Below are 24,851 nucleotides of genomic sequence, written 5' to 3' on the forward strand. Positions count from 1 at the left end.
AAAAAAAAAAAAAAAGAAAAGAATAAATAAAAGTACATTTTTCTTTTCCTTTTTAGTTGTTGTTTCCAGTGATGAAGAAGGACCTGTTGAACATAAAAATTCAGAAATTCTTAAGTTACAACCTAAGCAAGACCATGAGTCAACTGATGAAAATGAGAGTACTTCTGAATCAGCATTGTCAAAACTACCATTGATTACACGTGAATCTGGGCAGGTAATTTACTTCTGTCTTCTCACAGAATAACAATGAAATATACAGTATTGTTAAGGACTGTTACTTGTTTTATCAAGCAGAATATTATAATGAAAATTAGAAATTTTCTTAGTTTGAATTTTGAGACAACTTTTTTATAGTAGTTTGAGTGAAATACATAGTTGTCTTTATTTTGAAATAAAAGATTATACCATTTTTTTCTGGTCATTTATATTTTTTTTCAGTCCAAATATTACTTGAATTTTTTTTATGGCTTTCATTGGACATTTCAATAACATTTTGTAGAATTAAATACATTTTCTAATATATGTCTGGTCTTGGAGTATTTTGGCTACTTGGAATTATTCCTTTTTCTCGCATACTGTGAAGGCAGTATAATATAGAGGAAAGAACATGGCTTTGCGGATACAGGTCAGAAACCTATAAGGTTTGGCAAGTCCTCTGTCTCTTCCTTCTTATAGAAAATAATAAATGGAAGTGTGTTAGTTTAGTATCAGTCAATTAGTTCAGTCCTTTAAAGAGTGAAGGTCTAAAATAGGTTCAAATCATTTATTATCAGTATTTATTCTTTCTTTTTTTTTAAGTATATATATATTTTATTGCACTCTAGGTTCTAGGGTACATGTAAAAAACATGCAGGATTGTTGCATAGGCACATACACAGCAATGTGGTATATTGCCTCTAACCCCATCACCAATATCTGGTATTTCTCCCCATGTTATCCCTCCCCAACTCCCTACCCCCTGCTGTCCCGACTGTAGTCCCCATCAACAGACCCCAGTGTGTGATGCTCCCCTCCCTGTGTTCATGTGTTCTCATTGTTCAACACCCGCCTATGAGTGAGAACATGCGGTGTTTGATTTTCTGTTCTTGTGTCAGTTTGCTGAGAATGATGGTTTCCAGCTTCATCCATGTCCCTACAAAGGACACAAACTCATCATTTTTTATGGCTGCATGTATTCCATGGTGTATATGTGCCACATTTTCCCTGTCCAGCCTATCATCCATGGGCATTTCAGTTGGTTCCAGGTCTTTGCTGTTGTAAACAGCGCTGCAGTAAACATACTTGTGCATGCGTCTTTATAATAGAATGATTTATAATCCTTTAAATATATACCCAGTAAAGGGATTGCTGAGTCAAATGGAATTTCTATTTCTAGGTCCTTGAGGAATTGCCACACTGCCTTCCACAATGGTGGACCTAATTTACACTCCCACCAACAGTATAAAAGTATTCCTATTTCTCCACATCCTCTTCATCATCTGTTGTCTCCAGAATTGCCATTCTAACTGGTGTGAGGTGATATCTCAATGTGGTTTTGATTTGCATTTGTCTAATGACCAGTGATGAAGAGCATTTTTTCATATGTTTATTGACCTCATATATGTCTTCTTTTGAAAAGTGTCTGTTCATATCCTTTGCCCACTTTTGGATGGGTTTGTTTTTTTCTTGTAAATCTGTTTTAGTTATTTGTAGATTCTGGATATTAGCCCTTTGTCAGATGGGTTGATTGCAAAAATTTTTTCTCATTCTGTTGGTTGTCGGTTCACTCTAATTATGGTTTCTTTTGCTGTGGAAAAGCTCTGAGTTGAATTAGATCCAATTTGTCTATTTTGGCTTTTGTTGCCAATGCTTTTGGTGTTTTAGTCATGAAGTCCTTGCCTATGCATATGTCCTGAATGGTTTTGCCTAGGTTTTCTTCTAGGGTTTTTATGTTGTTAGGTCTTGTATTTAAGTCTTTAATCCATCTGGAGTTAATTTTAGTGTAAGGTGTCTGGAAGTGGTCCAGTTTCTGCTTTCTGCACACTGCTAGCCGGTTTTCCCCACACCATTTATTAAACAGGGAATTCTTTCCCCATTGCTTGTTTTTGCCAGGTTTGTCAAAGATCAGGTGGTTGTAGATGTGTGATGTTGCCTCTGAGGCCTCTGTTCTGTTCCATTGGTCTATATCTCTGTTTTGGTACCAGTACCATGCTGTTTTGATTACTGTATCCTTGTAGTATAGTTTGAAGTCAGGTAGTGTGATGCCTCCAGTTTTGTTCTTTTTGCTTAGAAATGTCTTGGCTATCTGGACTCTCTTTTGGTTCCATATGAAGTTTAAGGTGATTTTTTCATGTTCTGTGAAGAGGGTTATAGGTAGCTTGATGGAGATGCATTGAATCTATAAATTACTTTGAGCAGTATGACCATTTTCACAATATTGATTCTTCCTAACCATGCGTGTGGAATGTTTCTCCATCTGTTTGTGTCCTCTCTTATTTCCTTGAGAAGTGGTTTGTAGTTCTCCTTGAAGAGGTCCTTTACATCCTTTGTTAGTTGTATTTCTAGGTATTTTATTCTCTTTGTAGCAATTGTGAATGGCAGCTCGTTCTTGATTTGGCTCTCTGTTTGTCTATTATTGGTTTATAGGAATGCTTGTGATTTCTGCACATTGATTTTATATCCTGAGACTTTAGTGAAGTTGATTCTCAGTTTCAGGAGATTTTGGGCTGAGATGATGGGGCCTTCTAAATATACAATCTTGTCATCTGCCAATAGAGACAATTTGACTTCCTTCTTTCCTAAATGAATACACTTTATTTCTTTTTTCTTACCTGATTCCTCTGGCTAGAACTTCCAATACTATATTGAACAGGAATGGTGAGAGAGGGCATCCTTGCCTAGTGCTAGATTTCAAAGGGAATGCTTCCAGTTTTTGCCCATTCAGCATGATATTGGCTGTGGGTTTGTCGTAAATAGCTTTTATTATTTTGAGATACGTTCCATCAATACCTAGTTTATTGAGAGTTTTTAGCATAAAGGACTGTTGAATTTTGTTGAAGGTCTTCTCTGCATCTATTGAAATAATCATGTAGTTTTTGTCTTTGGTTCTGTTTATGTGGTGCATTATGTTTATAGACTTGCATATGTTGAACCAGCCTTGCATCCCCGGGATGAAGCCTACTTGATCATAATGGATAAGCTTTTTTATGTGCTGTTGCAGTCGGTTTGCCAGTATTTTATTGAAGATTTTTGCATCTGTGTTCATCATGGATATTGGCTTGAAGTTTTCTTTTCTTGATTATCTGCTGGGTTTTGGTATCAGGATGATGTTGGTCTCATAAAATGATTTTGGAAGGATTCCTTCTTTTGGTACTGTTTGGAGTAGTTTCAGAAGGAGTGGTACCAGCTCCTCTTTGTATGTCTGGTAGAATTCGGCTGTGAACCCATCTCAACCTGGGCTTTTTTTTGGTGGTAAGCTGTTAATTGCCGCCTCAACTTCAGCCCTTGTTATCGGTCTATTCAGGGTTTCACCTTCTTCCTGGTTCAGGCTTGGGAGGAGGCAAGTGTCTAGAAATTTATCCATTTCTTCCAGGTTTACTAGTTTATGTGCATAGAGTTGTTTGTAATAATCTCTGATGTTGGTTTGAATTTCTGTGTAATCTGTGGTGATATCCCCTTTATCATTTTTTATTGCATCTGTTTGATTCTCCTCTCTTTTCTTTTTTATTAATCTGGCTAGTAGTCTGTCTGTTTTGTTGATTTTTTCATAAAACGAACTCCTGGATTTATTAATTTTTTGTGGGGTTTTTTGTGTCTTTATCTCCTTCAGTTCTTCTATGATATTAGTTATTTCTTGTCTTCTGCTAGCTTTTGAGTTTTTTTGATCTTGCTCCTCTAACTCTTTCAATTTTGATGACAGGGTGTCGATTTTAGATCTTTCCTTGCTTCTCATGTGGCATTTATTGTTATAAATTTTCCTCTAGACACTGCTTTAAATGTGTCCCAGAGAGTTTGGTACGTTGTGTCTTCGTTCTTGTTGGTTTCGAACAATATCTTAGTTTTTGCCTTCATTTCATTGTTTATCCAGTCAACATTCAAGAGCCACTTGTTCATTTTCCTTGAAGTTGTGCCTCGATAGTGGTGTACTGCCTCGGTAATGGCTGATGTCCTTCCCCTCACAGAGCTTGATTGTCCCTAGTCCAGCTCTGCTTGCTGTGAAACTTTCAATCCAGAGTGTTTCAGATTGCTGGTCTTTGTGGGGTGGGGCCCACCGAGCCAGATCACCTGGCTCCATGTTTCAGCCCCCTCTTTTTCAGTTGAATAGGTGACTCTGTCTCCTAGGTGGTCCAGGCATCAGTTGAAACGGTGCCCAGATTTGTGTGAGTTTTTGTGCGGAGACCTGCTGCACCGGCTGAAATAGCTGTGCTGGAAACTCGTGGCGCTTTTCCGCCCAGGAATCCCCTGGTCTGTGGGCAGTAAAAATTCGTTTGGAAATGCGGTGATCACTCACTCTCTGCATTGTCTCTGGGAACTGCACTTCAGAGCTGTTTCTATTCTGCCATCTTGGACCTACCTTCCTTCCTTCCTTCCTTCCTTCCTTCCTTCCTTCCTTCCTTCCTTCCCTCCCTCCCTCCCTCCCTCCCTCCGAATCCTTCCCCCTCCATCCCTCTCTCCCTCCCCCTCCCCCTCCCCCTCCCTCCTTCTCTCACTCACTCGTGCTGTCTCTCTCTCTTTTTTTCTTTCTCTTTCTGTCTCTCTTTCTTTTCTTTTTTGCTTTCTTTTTCTTTTTTCTTTCCAAGGTCTTTCTCTGTTTCCCAGGCTGGAGTACAGTGCCGTGATCATGGCTTACTGCAGCCTCAACCTCTTGGGGCTCAAGCATCCCTCTCATTCAGCCTCTCAGGGAGCTGAGGTCATAGGCTTGTGCCAGCATGCCTGGCTCATGTTTTTAAAATATATATTATTTGTAGAGATGATGTCTTTCTGTGTTGTTCAGGCTGGTCTCTTAAGTCCTGGGCTCAAGCAATCCTCCTAACTCTGCCTCCTAAAGTAGTAGGATCACATGCATGAGCTACTGCTGTTGGCTGGTGCTCTTTCTCATTATTAGCCTCTGATTATTCTACTTGTAAGAAAAGATTATCATTGACCACCAGTGCAGAATAATGGTAAACTTCTTTTGTTTCGTTTTTAAATAATGTCAGAGACTGTCATTTTGCAGTGTGTGATGAAGAGTTTGGTCTGATTATTGTTTCATGGGTATTGCCTTTTGCATTTGGTATTCCATGTAGAAATCACCTCAGCAGCTTTGTTCTGAATTTTTGCAAACGTGTAACCATTTTTGCCAGATTGGGTCAATATCCTACTTGATGATTTAGTTGTATATATAATTAAAAGTGACAATGTGGATAATGAATTTAAACTTGTAGAAGAATTAGGCCTTGGCAATGTATCAATTGACAATGTAGTATGAACTGATCATATTATAAGAAAATAACATATCTTACAGAATTTACTAAATTCTTAATCACAACCAAGCAGCCAATACTGTGGAGATCTACCAAGACATATATGGCAGAATGCCACATCTGTATGCTGTCTCATTCCAGTTTAAAATGAATTATGAGAAATATGGATTGGTCATTTTTAAGAGCCAGCTAGTTTTTTTAAGCAAATGTGAAGTGAATATAGTAGTATAATAAATAAACATGAGAATGACAAAGAAATTCAATTAAGTAGGTAAATGGTGCTATTAGCTGGGTTTAAAATAATGAGTAATGATACGTGTTTTAGATGAGGATTAGTCACATTTGCTAGAGGTAAGAGGGAGTGAGTACATATGCATAATAATTGCTTTAGTGGTAATCTATTTATTTAGTCATGTGTGATGTTAGGAATAATGTGCAGAGGTTAGGCACATTTGAAAAAGTTGAAAAAGTCATCTGAAAGTAGTGTAAAATTTAGAAGAAATTGTGAGAAAGGGTTGCTGCTGATATTGCCCATTTTTCTTTTATATAAAAGCAAAGTTATATAGTCATTTGAGTGGAAGTGATGTGATTTTTGAGGTTTTAGGCAAGTATAAGCTATTTCTGGTTGGTTGTCTTCAAACAGAGTATACAATAAAGCATATAGATTTGATATAACAGATGGTTCTTAGGCGTTTACATTCCTTCATGGCACATTAAAAGTACGGTATCACACAGGCCTAAAGATGGGAACAGTAGACATTGGAGACTCCAAAAGTAGGGGGAGGGATGAGGGGAGCTGGGGCCATAAAACTTCCTGTTGGGTACTATCTGGGTGACAGGTTCAATGGAAGCCCAAACCTCAGCATCATGTAATATGCATTTGTAACAAATTTGCACATATACCCCCTGAATCTAAAATAAAAATAATTTTTTAAAGGGGAGTAGCAAGAAAGCTATTTTGGTTAATGGAAACAATTTTATGTGGTTGAAGTGACGCTGGACCTAGAGAGGGAAACCTGCATTTGAATCTTTGTTTTGCTTCTTACTAATCACATAATTTTGGTCAAGTCACTTAACCATTGTAAACACCCATTAACTTTATTTATGAAGTGGAAAACTAAAAATCCTGCCTATAGTGGTTGTGGGGATTAAAAGAGATTATACATTTAAAAACTCATTTTAAACAAATGTACATGTATTTTCTGTCAAGTTAAAAATGAATAAAACCTATTCGAGACTACTGAATGTGAAACCATGGCTGTGAGACAGAGGAGTATATATTTCTGGAGCTTAGGCTGTGAAATTAATTTTGGATTCAACTATTTAGTGTAATTTTCTCAAAGGTAAGTCATACATTTTTTCACAAAAAAAGTCTAGATAATGATTTCTTCACAGAAAAGTATAAAATTCTTCAAAAATTCACTAATAGTAATTTATAGAAGAATTTGACAGTGAAAGTTATTTTCACCATTTATATAATACAGTTATATGCATTTTATGACTTATTCCTTGTTAGATGTCATCTGAATTATGCCCATATAATCCTGTCATGGAAAACATTTCCAGTATTATGCCTAGTAATGAGATGGATCTACAACTGGATTTTATATTTACTTCTGTTTATATTGGTAAAATAAAAGGAGCTTCTAAAGGTTGTGTTACAGTAAGTATATTTTCTTTAGTTTTCTTCTAGTTTTGGATCTTGGATAAGGCATTTTCATTTTTTTCTTAGCACAAATGAGAATAGAATTAAGTTTTATTTTATATGGGACACTTGGGATATGTTGAAAGTCATTATACTCAATTTGAAATGTGTCTTTAATTCTCCCTTCCTAAAATCCTACCTAATCTGAGTACTCTGATGAAAAGCATGTGTGGGAAAAAAAATCACCTGTAGAATTGATAATCTTTGGGTTCTAAAAGTTAGTTGATGATAAAGTAAAAATTTTTTCAAGGTATCGTTTGGAGCATGAAGAAGAAATCTCGTTTTGCTAGTTTAAATGGTTGTAAACTGACTTCTCCAAATTTCTAAATTAAGAATGTTCAGGAACCTAAACCCAGTCTATTTTTCTAATTTTTTAAAAAATATTCTTCCTCTTCTACTGTATATGAAAGTGAGACTGGATTCTACTCAGTTCTGTCTTTCTCTCTGTCTTTCTTTTTGTGGGGTGGGGGGTGGTGGACAGAATCTCACTCTTTTGCCCAGGCTGGAGTGCAGTGGGGCGATCTTAGCTCACTGCAACCTCTGCCTCCTGGGTTCAAGTGATTCTTGTGCCTCAGCCTCCCGAGTAGCCAGGACGACAAGTGCATGCCACCACACCTGGCTAATTTTTGTATTTTTGGTAGAGATTGGGTTTCACCATGTTCGCCAAGCTCGTCTCAAACTTTTGGCCTCAAGTGATTCACCTGCCACAGCCTCCCAAAATGCTGGGATTACAGGCATGAGCCACTGCGCCCAGCCAGTTCTCTATATTTTCTTACCATTTATACTTTTAAAAATCCTAATATCCTTTAAAGCTTCTTTGATATACTGACTCTTCCAGGAAACTTTCCCTGATCCCTCCTTGTCAGACAGAATTAACTTTTTTCTTTGCTGTATACTTACAACACTTCATTTGTACTTCTGAGATTTACTCTGTGTTTTATAATTACTTATGTTCTTGTCTAAACCTCTCCATTAGCCTTTAAGCGTCTTACGGTAAAGAGCCACAGTTTTAGTTCCTTTTATACCTTCCATAAATGTTTCAACTCTAAGTAGGCACTTAAGTGTTTGTTGAAGTGACTCTGTCAGATTTAGTAACTTAGGCATTTTTATATCAGTTTCATTAATATTTCAATGTATTAGGGATAAGACAGAGATTATTAAAATGCTAAGATATGGTTTCTGCTTTCAAGGAACTTTTAATCTAATGGAAGAGACACGTGAATATTTACATTATGGTAAAATGTAAAACAGAAGTATGTACAAGGAGGGCGCATATGGCAATAGGTATCTATCAGTGTCTGGAGGAATCAGGAAAGGCTTCACAGAGAAGAGAGCACATGAATAAGACATAAAGTACCTGTTGTTTACTTGGTAGCCATGCAGACAAAGACCTAATCCCAAATTCCGGGAACTGCAAATAATGGTAGTTTGTGATGTAGTCAACATTGCTTTGAAAGCTCAAGAATGATTTAATTTAAAATTAATATTTTTTGGCCACTGGTTTTCACTGATTTTGGCATGTCTGGTGTGATTTTACAATTCTTTTTCTTTAAGGAATTTTATTCATTTTTCAGGATTTTCTCTCCTATTTTACTTTATTGTTTTAAATTCAGGTTTACCCAGTTGTTTCTGTTGAGTTCTTTGTAATGGCAAAAAGTCAGTTAACCTGATTATATGCCAGTAATGATTAGCCAGGGGGGAAAATACAATATAAATATTCAACAATGGAATTTCTGTTAATTAAGATAACACTTATATTATTACACAGTCAGATGGGCATGTTATGCTCAAAACTGACATTAAGCAAAAAACCACAAACCAATTAGTAAAGGAACAATGTTACAGGCACATATATCTTGCTTAGAGACAGCTGCCACTCATTATATAGTATATATCGTTGCATATTCTTCATATATATATATATATATGTTAAAACAAAGGGATATTATATAATATGTACTATTTTATACCTTACCATAGTTTCATTCATTTAATTCCTTTACTTATTTTGGGATATTTGGTTGTCTTTAAAAATTTTTAATTGTTGGTCATTTCAGTTGTCTCAATATTTTACTATTACAAATAGTAGGGGACTGCAAGTATTCAATAAGTGTTGTAAAGTGGTCCTAAAAATTAATTGTCAGAAGTCCTGGGCAGGGCAATCAGACAAGAGAAAGAAATGAAGTACATTCATATTGAAAGAGAGGAAGTCAAACTATTCCTGTTTGCAGATGACATGATTCGATGTCTGGATTCTCTCTCTATATTTACATATATTATATATAAATTTTCTAGATATAGGATCTCAGTCCAAAAGCTCCTTCAGCTGATAAACAACTTCAGCAAAGTTTCAGGATACAAAATCAAAGTATAAAAATTACTAGAACTCCTATACACCAACAGTAGCAAAGTCAAGAGCCAAATCAGAAATGCAGTTCCATTCACAACTGCCACAAAATGAATAAAATACCTATGAATATAACTAACCAGGGAGGCGAAAGATCTCTACCATGAGAACTGCAAAGCACTGTTTAAAGAAATCAGACGACACAAACAAATGCAAAAACATTGCATGTTCATGGATAGGAAGAATCAACAGAATTAAAATGGCCATCCTGCCCAAAGTAGTTTGTAGATTCAATGCCATTCCTATCAAATTACTGATGATATTCTTCACAGAAATAAAAAAAAATTCATATGGAATCAGAAAAAAAAAAAAAAAAAAAGAGGCCGATTGCCAAGGCAATCCTAAGCAAAAGGAACAAAGCTGGAGGTAACATGTTACCTGACTTCAGACTGTACTGTAGGGCTATAGTAACCAAAACAGTATGATACTGGTACAAAAACAGACACACAGGTCAATGGAACAGAATAGAGAGTCTGGAAATAAGGCTGCACACCTATGACTATCTGATCTTTGACAAAGCTGACGAAAATAAGCAATGGGGAAAGGACTCACTATTCAATAAATGGTTCTAGGATAACTGGCTAGCCATATTCAGAATACTGAAGCTGGACCCCTTCCTTATACCATACACAAAAATCAACTCAAGATGGATTAGAGACTTAAGCGCAAAACCCAAAACTATAAAATCCCTGTAAGACAACCTAAGCAGTACCATTCTGAATATAGGCACGGGCAAAGATTTCATGACGAGGATGTCAAAATCACAACCCAAACAAAAATTGACAAATGGGATCTAGATAAACTAAGGAACTTCTGCACAGCAAAATAAACTATCAACAGAGTAAACAACCTACAGAATGGGAGAAAATATTTGCAAACTAGGCATCTGATGAAGGTCTAATATCTAGCATCTATAAGGAACTTAAATTCACAGGAAAAAATAAACCATTAGATAATGGATAAGAAAGTGGATAAGGCACATGAGCAGACACTTTTCCAAAGAAGACATACATGTGGCCAACAAGCATATGAAAAAAGCTCAGTATTACTGATCATTAGAGAAATCCAAATCAAAACCACAATGAGATACCATCTCACACCAGTCAGAATGGCCACTATTAAAATGTTAATAACAGATGCTGGCAAGGTTGTAGAGAAAAGGAAGGACTTATATACTGTTGGTGGGAGTGTAAATTAGTTCAGTCATTGTGGAAAGTAATGTGGTGATTCCTCAAAGAACTAAAAACAGAATTACCATTCAACCCAGTGATCGATCCCATTACTGGTATTACACCTAGACAAATACAAGTCATTCTACCACAAAGACATATGCATGTGAATTGCAGTACTATTCATAATAGCAAACACATAGAATCAACCTAAATGCCCATCAATGACAAATTGGATAAAGAAAATGTATTGCATATATGCCATGTACTACGCAGGTATAAAAGAACGAGATCTTGTCTTTTGGGGAAATGTGATGGAGCTGGAGGCCATTATCCTCATCAAACTAACCTAGGAACAGATAACCAAATACCACATATTCTCAGTTATAAGAATAACTGAGAATAAATAAAAGAATTTAAAAAAGGTGTTCTTTTTCAGAATTCTTTTCTTTTTTGGTGGGTAAAGATATTAGAGAATTAAATTCATTTATTCTTCATATGTTCAGTGACTACTACCTACTATATGTTAAACATTATTGTAGACATTAGAGATACTGTTCTCACTCATGATAGTTACAATTTAGCTGAATTGGAAAAATAGTTATGGCTGGAAGTTATTACATAAACTAGAGCCATATTCCTATAGTTGGACACTTAAATTATTTTTTTTAGTGTAGCAAATGCTGCAGCAAATGTAAACATTGTCCTTCTTAAAAATCTTTGTTGATAGTGCCAGAAATTAAGTAATACTATATTCAGAGAACTGTACTAGCTATTGTAAGAAATTATAAAATATCTCTTATTATAAGCTTTATTCTTAATTTTAAACAAAGTTGGTATGATTTCAGAGAACTAGGTTTACCTTATTGCCATGAATTTTTAATTATTTTTTTATCCAGGGGTTAAGTCTGCTGGGAGGGAGCAGGGTTATAACTCTGGAGAGGTAACATGCTGGCCTAGTCATTATTCAGTGGTATAAATGAATATCAGCTCCTTGCCAAGTAGAAAAGTTTGGTGGCTCCTGAGCACTTCATGGGGGAAGGTGAGATAATAATGTAGTAAGGAGAGATGGGGGACATACAGATGTACTACTTCTATTTTGTAATTTGGAAGTCATGGCGGTACAGACTCTAAAAAGCAAGCACACCTTCTGTTTATTTTTTAGAAGTAATGATTTACATTTGCCAAAATATATTTTATTGGTTTAAAGACCCTGTGAAACATGCCAGAAAGAGTTTGGAAAGGGACAAATATACATTAAATATGGTGGCAATTATGTGAACGTAATGATAATTACATATTTAATTAAACTACATAACATTCTTGATCAGATGCTAGTGTCTAATGATAACAGCTCTCCTTGATTAAGGGTCTTACTAAAGCTGAAAGAAGTTCAGTAAGTTATCCAAATTTACATGCTTATTACTTGTGTAAGTGGTAGAGACAATAGAGGCAGGATTTTAACTCCAAGCTCAGCTTTTAGCTAATTATGTTCTGCTACCTCACATTTTGCTTTAGTGGCTGACTTACCTACCCTATGGAATATAGGGCTTTATGTTTGTGAAAGTACAATATAAAATAATTTTTAAATTGAAAAATAAATGGAGTCTAAGTAAACCTGTGGATTCACCGAACATTATATGATATTTTTACGGAGCTCACGTACCAAGAACATTTTGATTTTGTTATGTGCTCACAGACTATATCCTACTCGATCAATAAAATATATTAACAACAAAACTTAACCAAAGAATAAATAAATAGGTACAAATTCATTTGACATTAATGGAAAAGCAAATTTCAAAGCAAAAGTCTGTTTTAGACAGTACATGTAAGATTTACAGGTGCTCCACAACCCTATTATAAAAGTCAGATATATACAAAAGATACCTAGAGAAAATAAGTGTCCTGGGACAGAAGGAGCAGAAAGAGCAAGAACCTCAGTCAGAAGGGAATTCATAACGTGAAACAAAGGAAGAGGAATGCTAGGAATGAAGACATTGGTGGTACCCATCTAAAAGTCATCCAGGGAAGGGGGTGTTCTGGCTTAGGGACTTACTTTATGTTATTTGGACAGGTGTATCACTGTTGTGAATCAAGTTGGATCTATAACTTTTGTAGCCATTTCACATTACACAACTGATTTTTCTAGTTCTGCTTTTAAGTGGTTAAAGCAAATTTTAAATTATAATTGGTAGTTTTTGTACAGAAACAGAATGTTCAAACCAGGTGGGAAACAAGCCTTCTGACAATTTTAATTTCTCATTATAAATAATATAATATGTTGATGGGTGCAGTGGCTCACACCTGTAATCCCAGCACTTTGGGAGGCTGAGGCAGGTGGATCACGAGGTCAAGAGTTCAAGACCAGCCTGGCCAATATGGTGAAACCCCATCTTTACTAAAAATACAAAAATTAGCCAGACATGGTGGCACGTGCCTGTAGTCCCAGCTACTTGGGAGGCTGAGGCAGTAGAATCACTTGTACCTTGGAGGCAGAGGTTGTGCCACTGCACTCCAGCCTGGTGACAGAGCGAGACTCCTCCAAAAAAATTAAAAAATATATATAATATGTTGGCATTTGGTTTGTTCAGTAGTTTCTTGTGAGTTTGGTTATTAGTGTGAGTTCATCACTAAGGGGATCATCGTCAACTGTTGAGTCAGCAAAGCCAAAAATCAAATCCTGTTGTCTGGAATATTTATATTTGCCAGAGTTGCTGTTACTTAGAGGTCTCTTGGCAGTTTCTTCTGGGCTTTGTCTTAGTCTTTCAATTTTCAGAAAACATTTTTGAAAAATATATTTAATAGTCTTGCTGGTTTTTGTAAATGAGCATATTGAGAATTAAATTACTTAACATGGGGTTCTTAAAATTTCTGTAAAACTAAGTCTTCGTAGTGAAATATTTTATTGGTTTATTGACAGAAAGGCTTGAGCACTTATAGTGTAGACTTTGAATATCAACTTGTGAATTGAAAAATTAATTTGAATGATAACACATTTTGAGTGGTAACTCATTGTTTGCCTTTTAATTTTTTCTTCAGATCACAACAAAATATATTAAGATCCCATTTCAAGGTAAGTTACCATTCTCTTATGACCTTACCTTTTTACTATAGTTTTGAGTATAAATTTAAATAAAATTAAGTTTAATAATTAATAACCTTAATATTTTTTAGCAATTCCAAATGGAGTAAAAATGTTTTATAATAGACTTGTTCTGCGAATAGTATGCTATTGTTTTAATGACTATAAATCAAACAATATTAAAGGATTCATGGCGATTTCTTGGGATTAACAGATATACAGTTTTGGTAGCAAGAATATTTTGGTATATATAAAAATGAATAACAATCGTAACTATAAGGAAAGAAGCATAAGGAAAATGTTTAATATTGAACACAAACATGTAAAATGTTTTTGCATAGAGCGTAAGAGAATTTTATACAATTGCGTGTCTGAATAAGGGAGAGTAGACTGGAAAACGTACCTGCAGCTTATAGACACTAGCACCATTTTCTCATTCTCTTCCCAACTGAAAACCTTTCCAAATAAATTATGACACTAAAAAAACCTATAAACAATAGAGATTAATCTTTTTATATAATGAATTATAAAAAGAACAAGGAAGAAAAACACACAAATGGCACAGATAGATATTAGAGAAGAAGAAGCTTCTGTTTCAAGATTGGAGATGCTATCAAAGTAGCTTTTTAGTTGGATTTAGTTGGATTCCACAGATATTTTACGCACAGAATCCAAAACTATGTTATGATAATTGTTCTAATAATTTGAATACTTATTATATCTTAATTAAGTAGTAAGAATATAAAAGGCACAGAATAAGTATACTGATAGTCCTAAATAGGAAATATTAATAAATTATTAAGGCATAATATTTCTTCTTTAGAAGAAACAAACAAAATCATGTGATTTTGAAAGGGGATGACAATTTCAGAAAAGATAGCACTATAATTTATGGTTAAAGACCTGGGTAACAAAGAGAGCTACCTCTCAAATTCTTGTGATACAAACATCAAAAATGATATTTTAGATTTTCATGGTTAATATTTATAATATTGCTTTCTTATTTTATAATTTTTCTTTCACATATAATTTTTAAAAGACAAATTTCATTAGAAATTGTGGAAAAATACTCTCTTCAGTGGTAATAGGTTTTTAATTTTATAATGGAAGAAGAAAATATTAGTCTTCTTCCTCAAATTCTGTCCAAGTTCCCATATGCAAAATCTTTTTAAAACATAGCATGCCTATAAAGGCTTTTGTAGGTGGGAACCTGAGGGTCTAAATGTTTCCTCTTTCTCTATGCAGCTGGGGAAAAATTGATTTATCCATATTTATATTAGGTATTATGTTTGGTTGTTAGTGGCATAAAGAAAATATTTTATTTTTCCTTCACATAGAAGAAATCTAGAGGTAATCTGAATTGATATGATGTTTTCTTGGTCATCAGGGACACATGACCCTGACACATGAGTTGCATTTTTCTATTCTGTCATTCCTGACACATGACTTGCATCCTTAAGCTTGTCTCATGGCCATTATTGTAGCTCACACTCCATCATCATGTTGGTATGGTAGACAGAAAGCAGTAGGAAGGGGAAAACCATAAACAGAGCACATGCTACCAATCTCTTACCGTTTTGAGGAGCCTTCTGGATATACATGCTACCTAACCTTTTCTGCTTATATTTTATTAGCTAACTAGTCATGGCCAGACACCCCTTTCTAAAGGAAGCTAGGAAATAGTGTTTTCAAAACTATATATCTTGCTTCCCTCAGTAAAATTAGAGTTCTGTTACTAAGGAAGAAGAAGAAATGGAAAAGTGGGGAGGTATTTCCCACTTTTAGTATCTGCTATACACCTATAACAGAATAAACCATATATTGGGGGCAAACTTGGTAATGAGGTATAAATTTTTCTCATGATGGTGTTAAGTTCCTTTTTTAAAAAGATAATATTTTAAAGTTGTCTACCTAAAGAAAACTTAGCTTTCATTCCAAACACCTAGAACAATTAGATTAGTAACATTTATGTAGATTTTACTGAAATATATCAAATGTACTTGCAGGACTGTGAGATTCATGAGAAAGAAATGCTGAGTAGTATTCTGAGGGCTCTCATTCTGGTTTTAATTTAAGCAGTTAGTCTTTGCTGCCAGTTTTACTGACAGTTTTCAGAATGGAAGAGTTATAGTTTGAATAGAATGACTGGCTTGGGAACAATAAGATGACTGGTAAATTACCTGAGTACTCATCATGGAAAGATTTTCATATTTTAATGTTCATATGAATCATGGGGTGGAGTGGGCTGTTAAACTGAGATTACCGATTGAGTAGATGTAAGGTGGGGCCTGATACTCTGTATTTCTAACAGTCTTCCAGATGATGCTGATGCTAAAGTCACAGGCTCAGCTTAGACTACACTTTGAGTAGCAAAGTTCCAGGAAATAATGCTGGAAGGAATACTAAGAGGTTTGTTTCAAATAGGTGCCCATCTTGGGTTTATGCTTGACTGATATTTGTATTCCTGGTTCAGTTGCTTGCTGTTTTGAAGTGGAACTAGGTGGCCTTCAGGACTTCTTTAAATCAGTGTTTTTATGTTTCTTTGAATTGAAGAGTAAAAGTCCTCAGAGGAGATTCCTTTAGCTCCCTAAAAGGGAGAAAGACTAATAATGTAGAATTATTATCTAGAGGTTTTAAGAAATAAAACCTGGAAGATTTTTAAAAGATATATATCCTTAGACCATTCAGAATCTCATAATATCCTTGAGACTCTTTTGGTAGTGGCTTGTGTGTATAGTGGAATGCAAATACTTTAGGAGAAGAAAGATGGGCAGAAATTGACCTATGATAGCATTTGGAGTCTTGGTTTATAGTATTGACCAAGCTAGAAAAGAGGGAAATGTATAATTTTTTGAGTTATACTATGCTTAGTTTTCTGCATTGATAGACTTTTCCCCCCACTTTTGCTAATGATATCGGAATTCCTGGAGAGAATTCTCTCTGGACAGAGTTTTTATGTTATGAATATTTAATCTCAAATTTTCCCTCTCTGGATATAACTGAAATCATATAGTGAGAGAGATTAAATCTCTATTTAATTGTCATTTAATAATTATTTAGCCTTTCCTGATTGTAATGTGATTTGTTTTTAAAATGCTTCGGGCATTTTAGCTAAGGTTAGCAAAATGCATTGGAAATATGTTTTTGAAAAAACTTCTATATAATTCCTTTTTCAAAAGTAGTGTATTAAGAAGTATCATAATGTTTAAGTGGTGTATTCTTAAATGGATGCATTTTTTAAACTGTTACCTTTTATTTGTTTCAGTGTCCCTGAATGAGATTTCATTGCTAGTGGATACCACACATTTAAAGCGGTTTGGGTTATGGAAAAGTAAGGATGATGGTCATAGTAAAAGGAGCCATGCTATTCTTTTCTTCTGGGTCTCTTCGGATTATCTTCAAGAGATTCAGACCCAATTAGAACACTCTGCATTAAGCCAGCAATGTGAGTGTAATGATTTCTAAATTTCAGGATAATTTGAAACATCCTATAAATAGTTTTTCTCCAAAATAACTTAATAGAATGTTATTTCAGTGACTTGAAATTAATTTAATTTAGTTAAAATAATTTTACTCCTTAATTTTAGGGTAGATTATTTAATTCACATAATTTCTCCTTCTAGTTGTATTCAACCAATAGAAATTCTCATCTAAAATAAAAAAGAATAACTTAAAAAACTTAAATGTTGTTCACCTTGAAAATAATAAGTTCTTTAAAAAAAAAAAAAAGAATGCCTTAACTTTTAGTCATTTGTCATCTTTGACTACCTTCCCTCCTTTCTTTCTTTTCATTTGAGACAGTCTTAATCTCTTGCCTGGGCTACAGTGCAGTGGCATGTTCATAGCTCGCTACAACCTCAAACCCCTGGGCTCATGTGATGTTCCCACCTCAGCCTCCAAGTAGCTGGAACTACGGGGGCACAGCACCATGCCTGGCAATTTCTGTTCTCTTTTTCTTTTTCTTTTTTTTAAAAATTTTATTATTATCCTTTAAGTTCTAGGGTACATGTGCAGAATGTGCAGGTTTGTTACATAGTTATACATGTGCCATGGTGGTTTGCTGCATCCATCACCCCATCATCTACATTAGGTATTTCTCCTAATGCTATCCCTTCCCTATACCCCCCAGCCCCCAACAGGCCCCGGTGTGTAATGTTCCCTTTCCTGTGTCCATGTGTTTTCGTTGTTCAACTCCCACTTGTGAGTGAGAACATGCAGTGTTTGATTTTCTGTTCTTGTGTTAGTTTGCTGAGAATGATGGTTTCCAGCTTCATCAATGTCCCTGCAAGGGTCATGAACTCATCCTTTTTTATGGCTGCATAAAAAAGGTTGGTGTATATTACATGGTGTATATGTGCCACATTTTCTTTAGCCAGTCTATCATAGATGGGCATTTGGGTTGGTTCCAAGTCTTTGCTATTATAAACAGTGTCACAGAAAACGTATGTGTGCATGTGTCTTTATAGTAGAATGATTTATATTACTTTGGGTATATACCCAGTAATGGTATTGCTGGGTCAAATGATATTTCTGGTTCTACATACTTGAGGAATTGCCACACTGTCTTCCACAATGGTTGAACTAATTTTCACTCCCACCAACAGTGTAAAAGCATTCTTATTTCTCCACATCCTCTCCAGCATCTGTTGTTTCCTTACTTTGTAATGATTGCCGTTCTATGAGATAGTATCTCATAAAATGTGCTTTAGATTTGCATTTTTCTAATGACCACTGATGATGAGGGTTTTTTCATATGTTTGTTGGCTCAATAAATGTCTTCTTTTGAGAAGTGTCTGTTCATATCTTTTGCCCACTTTTTGATGGTGGTGTTTTTCTTGTAAATTTGTTTAAATTCTTTGTAGATTCTGGATATTAGCCCTTCATCAGATGGATAGATTGCAAACATTTTCTCCCATTCTGTAAGTTGCCTGTTCACTCTGATGATAGTTTCTTTTGCTGTGCAGAAGCTCTTTAGTTTAATTAGGTCCCATTTGTCAATTTTGACTTTTGTTGCCATTGCTTTTGGTGTTTTAGTCATGAAGTCTTTGCCCTTGCCTCTGTACTGATTGGTATTGCCTAGGCTTTCTTCTAGGGTTTTTATGGTTTTAGGTCTTAAATTTAAGTCTTTAATCTATCTTGAGTTAATTTTTGTATACTGTGTAAGGAAGGAAGCCAGTTTCAGCTTTTTGTATATGTCCAGCCAATTTTCCCAACACCATTTATTGAATAGGGCATCCTTTCCCCATTGCTTATTTTTGTCAGGTTTGTCAAAGATCAGATGGTTGTAGATTTGCGGTGTTATTTCTGAGGCCTCTGTTCTGTTCCATCGGTCTATATCTCTGTTTTGGTACCAGGACCATGCTGTTTTGGTTACTGTAGCCTTGTAGTATAGTTTGAAGTCAGGTTGTATGATACCTCCCACTTTGTTCTTTTTGCTTAGGATTGTCTTGGCCTTGCAGGCTCTTTTTTGGTTCCATATGAAATTTAAAGTAGTTTTTTCCAATTTTGTGAAGAAAGTAGATGGTAGCTTGATGGGGATAGCACTGAATCTGTAAATTACTTTGGGCAGTATGGTCCTGTCCCTTCCTGTCCCTTCCCGTTTTGACCCTTCCCGTCCCTTCCCATTCCGGCCCTTCCTGTCCCATCCATTCCCATCCCTTCCCTTCCTGTCCCATCCTGTCCCATCCCATCCTGTCCCTTCTTTGTAGAGATGGGCTCTCAATATGTTCCTCAGGCTGGTCTCAAACTCCTGGCTTTGAGCTATCCTCCTGCCTCGGCCTTCCAAAGTTTTAGTATTATAGATGTGAGCCACTGTGCCTGGCCAACTACCTTTGTTACGAGTTTCTTGCCTTTGATAGTTTCTTGCTATAATTAACTGTGGCAGAATTAGCAGCAAAGTTAAATAAAATATAGAAGTCTTTGCCTTCAGCCTTTTAGTTTCTAATAAGTGAAATTCAGTTTACTTATATATCGTTCCTTTAAGATTGGGTTGAATACTTTTCCATATTCACCTGTAACACTTATCTACATAATATACATCTGGAGATGTTTTTCAACTTTGTTTAGTCTCCAACTCCTAAAGGAGTCAGGTTTAGAACTGTATCAATCAAATTAGTAAGGTTCTTTTTTACCGGTTTGATCTATCCTTTTTCTACTCTCCTGCACAGTAAAGATGTTAAGCAGTGAACTAAATTTTATAACTTTAAAATTTGTTACTTTCCTGTCCTAATTACTTCTAGCAGGAAAATTCATGATTAAATAGCAGAGAAGGTGGGAAAAGTAGAAATAGCCATTTATCAGCCTTATGTGGGGAGAGAATGTCTTTTGAGATCACCATTGAAATGACTGAGGAGAAAATGCAGAAGGTGTTTAATTGGAATACTTTCCTAGTTGATAGAGTTGATTCATAAAGGAGGCTAGAGAAAAATAATTATCACTTAATTATTCATTCACTTATACATTCATTAACAAATGTTTTCTATGACTTACTAAATGCCAGGCACTGGAGATACAGCATTAGTACTATTGTGACATTTTAGTGCAGTAGAGCAGGAGTCCACCAATTGTGAGTTTTGGCTCTGTGTTACTAATGGCCTATTTTTGGGATATTAATTTGCCTTGATTAATACCTAAAATACAAAATTCTTTGGGTTATATTCCAACCTTACTACTATTAATAATTAAATTATTTTATTATAATCCTCTTGAAGAATAATATTATTGATAGAAATTATTTTTTCCTTTTGCAGCAAAATCTAGTGAATTCATTTTCCTTGAACTACACAATCCTGTTTCACAAAGAGAAGAATTGAAGTTGAAAGATATTATGATGGAAATAAGTACCATCAGTGGAGAATTAGAGCTCTCTTATCCACTGTCTTGGGTTCAGGCATTTCCTTTGTTTCAGAACGTCTCTTCAAAAGAAAGTTCTTTTATTCATTATTACTGTGCTTCAACTTGTTCTTTCCCTGCTGGTGCTGCTGTTGCTGAAGAAATGAAGCTGAATCCAGTATCTCAGGTCAGCACATCATTAATAGAATTGGCAGAGAAGGGGGAGATTCAGAAAACATTTATTCATTGGTATTAGGCTACTTTCCAATGCTACGTTTTGGGAAAAGGGCACGGGAACCAACCCAAAAGAATTCCCAGTGCCAAAGCTGAAACAATTTGTTAAACAAAATCAATAATGATAGCATGGGATTATAACCAAATAAAAAATTCAAATAAAAAGCCATGAGTCTATGTTGATATAAATAGATAACTGAGTTAGGAAATGGATGAATAAATAATATGTGATGGTTAAGGGACAATTATTTTTCAGAAAAAAATCCAATTAATAAATGAAAAGGAATAAGGGAAACATAAAACCATCAGTATAAAACTATATTTATGATGATTGCAGTCAAACTCCACTCACAGATGCTAAATTGAGTGAAAATTTAAGTAGAAACAAAATATATACATAATGTCAGACTGTAGCCTAAAATATGTACTAATTACAAAAAGTAGTAACTTTTGCAGTGGAGAAACCTTGTAGATATCACTTTAACCAAGTTATCAAAATGGACATCACCAGTAATAAGACCTACTGACATAACACATCCCTTCATATCATGCACTGAGAAGGTACCACATGACTTCTGTGGTCTTTTTTCCAATAATATGTAATCTCAATATAATTATGAGAAAAATGAGACAAATCCAGTTACAAAATAATTGACCAGTACTCTTTAGAAGTATCAAGGACATGAAAAAGAAGGAAAGACTAAGGAATTGTAGGATCCTGTAACAGAAAAAGGATATTAATGGAAAAACTAGTGAAGTCAGAATAAAGTCTGTAGCTTAGTTAATGGTATTATACCAATGTTAATTTTTTAGTTTTGGTCATTGTATTATGGTTGTAAATGATAAGATTAGGGGAATTTGGGCAAGTCTGATTTTTTTGCAACTCTTCTGTAAGTCTAAAATTATCTTGAAAACAGTAAGTTTAAAACGCTATGTTTATTTTTATAGGAGGTTGGTAATATACATGTAGCTTATATATCTCTGCCAATAGTTCTAGAAAGAAAAGAATTTATTAAGCTATGGCATACTCATATACATACATATGCACATGAATTTGACCTGGGGCTAATCTTTTATTCAAAAGGCCTATAGAAAGCCACATTGGTGTTAAAGTATGAGACTTCATCTCTTTCTTTATGCATAATACTGTAAAAATTTTGCATTCTAATTATATTGTATATATAAATTTATAGATTTTCCATTTAATAATGGAATTACATTATTATAAATGTAGCCTCTTAATTTGTAATTTTATGTCTTCCTATTACCTTTTTTGATTGTTTTGAACTGCAAAATTGTTATATTCATCTTTAATTCTGTAGTTCATATCTATGTATAGTACTTCAAGTTAATTTTTGACCATTGTTCATATAATATCTTTTGATCACAAGTATTATTTTGGTTTGGTTATATCTATAGAAAATCTAAAAATATAGCTATAACTCATAGGGATATTTAAAGTCACATTTTTTCTAACAAGCCTAGGTTTTGACTTTGTTCTTTTGAAGGTTAGGATATTTTAAACCCTTTTCCTTGCCACTTTCTATCAGCCCTCAAATACAGATGCAGCCAAGCCTACTTACACCCTCCTTCAGAAGCAAAGCAGTGGTTGCTACTCCCTTTCTATTACATCTAATCCAGATGAAGAATGGCGAGAAGTCAGGCACACTGGACCTGTCCAGAAGTATGTACTGTCATAGCTTGTTTGTAGTAGATAGGCGTATTAGTAGTTTTTATTCATGTTGCTGCTTTTTAGTAGTTTACCTTTTGAAATGTTTTAAGTTTTACTTTCATGCTGATAGTTAATAATGGACATAGGTTTTTTTAAAGGAAATTATGAGGAAGTCAAAAAATTTATCAAGAGAAAAATAGGTGCCATTTTTCTTACCTTTATGTCAGTAAGACATAAATGGCAGCCAAAGTGTCATATTTGGTAAGATTAAAGTGTTCATTGAAAATATTTGAATAGCAATGTATGATTTTAAAAATCCTACATTCCTTATCTGAACATATGATAGGGAAAATGAAATTGCTTACTAAAGTATGCTTCCATTTAAGGTACTTGGGAGTTTGTTACAAGTTCCCTTTCAGAAATTGCTTGTTTGTTCATATTTCATCTATGTCTTCTCATGATGCTAAGGCAGAATATAGAGTCTGTGTATTTAATGGGTGATTGCTGTACCTCCATGTGATTCTATTTCTTTGTTTTGAAAAAAGACACTTGAAAGAATAGGACAGGAAAATAGCCAATAAGATAGAAACTATCATATTAGCACTTTAAATTTACAGTTTTCTTTTTTGATTTAGGTGCCATGATACTAAAATTAAATCAGTGTCGATGACTCTTATCCTCCTGAACCTTTCTGATGCAAGAAGTACATATATATACCTTCATCACTGACTACATTTGTTCATTGAGTACTGCTTTACCTATTCCAAGATTATAGCCAGGAATTCACAACTAGTCTTATTTCTAAGCTTTAAGAGAGAATGCTAGCAGAAAGACGACTAATTAGCTGACCTCTCTTCTCTACTACTTTCTGGTTGTGGTAAAATTCTTTGTTTCCTTTATGGTCTCTTGAGTTTTACATGGCAGGCACTTTACTATAGGGAGACTTGCCTCCTGAGCTCCCATGTTATTTCTTTTTTGCTCAGCTGCTGGTACACATTAGCCACCAAGAGCAGAGTACAGTTTTGACTGCTGGCTTTTCTGGAAGGAAGGGAACTCTGGTCTTGAGGATTCAAATGTAGAAAGTGGAGAAAGGAAAAGCTACATTTTATTACATCAGTTTATTTAAAGTTAAAAATTATGGAGAAGAGAAACCTCTTCTATGGTATTGTAACTGATGGTGAGATAAAACCTATTGATTAGACAAATACTGAGACTAATTCAGATAGCAGTCTGTTGACACTAGCCCACATGGGAAGCATTGGAAAAGAAAAGATAATACTTAATGGGAGTATATAATTAGTAGCTTGTGAGAATAAAGGGAGGAAAATATAATTGTTTATGCCCTGTCAAATGTTTTTTACCCTACAGATTTAAGTTATAGAATACTACTGCCCAGTTATTGTTTCATATAAGAAATCTCTTAGATAATAGGATTTTCAATATCAATATATATTAACTTTATTTTTACTTTTAAGGTTGATTGTATATCCTCCACCACCTACTAAGGGGGGACTAGGAGTAACTAATGAAGATCTGGAGTGTTTAGAAGAAGGAGAGTTTCTAAATGATGTAATCATTGATTTTTACCTTAAGTAAGTACAATGATAAATGATCTTTCATGTTTTACAGGTTTTACTGAGAAACTTAAAATAAATGCCGTTATCTCTGAATTATTTTAATTCCTATTAAAAGTGACCTGCCAAGATTTCAGATTTGGAAAATTTTTGCTTACCAAGGTTTTCTAGAATTGACTAATTCAGTTTCATTCCTTTACTTACTGTGGACACTATATAGTTGAGAAAACCTACTGCTTTTTTAGTTTTTGTTTGTTGGTTTTTGATATAAATTTCTTTAACTATTATAGTGGTGAAAGATGTTACTTACAAATCATTTTGGGAACTGAAAAGCAGCAGCTCTGTTTAGATATCTATTGTGCCTTCAAGAACAGTAAGATTTAACTATCATTAAAAAAATCCCTATCACTTAATTTTTTCCTCAACTTTTTGTATAGCCAAAGTTGCAGGAATTGGTATGAAGACTTTTAAAACTTTATACAAGGGAAATTTGCTTCTAGCTGTCATTTTGTACTGTATCCCTTGACCTAGATTTCCAGCAATTGGTGGAGATATCTCCTAACTATTTCACAGATCCCTCCCAAATAAAATGTATTATAATCTTACCTAAGGCTTATTGTTTTACTAATTGTACTAGTAATCTTTTTTTTTTTTTTTTTTTTTTTTTTTTTTTTTTTTTTTTTTTTTTTTTTTTTTTTTTTTTTTTTTTTTTTTTTTTTTTTTTTTTTTTTTT

The 24,851-nt window shown here is 34.6% G+C and overlaps 1 protein-coding gene across 8 annotated transcripts in view; it reads left to right on the forward strand.

Moving 5' to 3' along the window:
- SENP7 (SUMO specific peptidase 7) overlaps positions 1-24,851 on the forward strand; it is a 201,395-nt gene that overhangs the window by 155,218 nt on the left and 21,326 nt on the right. For all 8 annotated transcript variants that reach the window (XM_017504344.2, XM_017504347.2, XM_017504348.2 and 5 more), the window contains 7 exons: positions 57-214; positions 6,958-7,104; positions 13,765-13,798; positions 17,073-17,252; positions 20,557-20,825; positions 22,423-22,556; positions 24,020-24,136. In XM_017504344.2, the coding sequence (XP_017359833.1) occupies positions 57-214; positions 6,958-7,104; positions 13,765-13,798; positions 17,073-17,252; positions 20,557-20,825; positions 22,423-22,556; positions 24,020-24,136 (1,039 nt within the window). The remainder of the gene's footprint in view (positions 1-56; positions 215-6,957; positions 7,105-13,764; positions 13,799-17,072; positions 17,253-20,556; positions 20,826-22,422; positions 22,557-24,019; positions 24,137-24,851) is intronic.

This window comes from Cebus imitator, unplaced genomic scaffold (genome assembly GCF_001604975.1).
Source record: "Cebus imitator isolate Cc_AM_T3 unplaced genomic scaffold, Cebus_imitator-1.0 Scaffold321, whole genome shotgun sequence".
NCBI lineage: Eukaryota > Metazoa > Chordata > Mammalia > Primates > Cebidae > Cebus > Cebus imitator.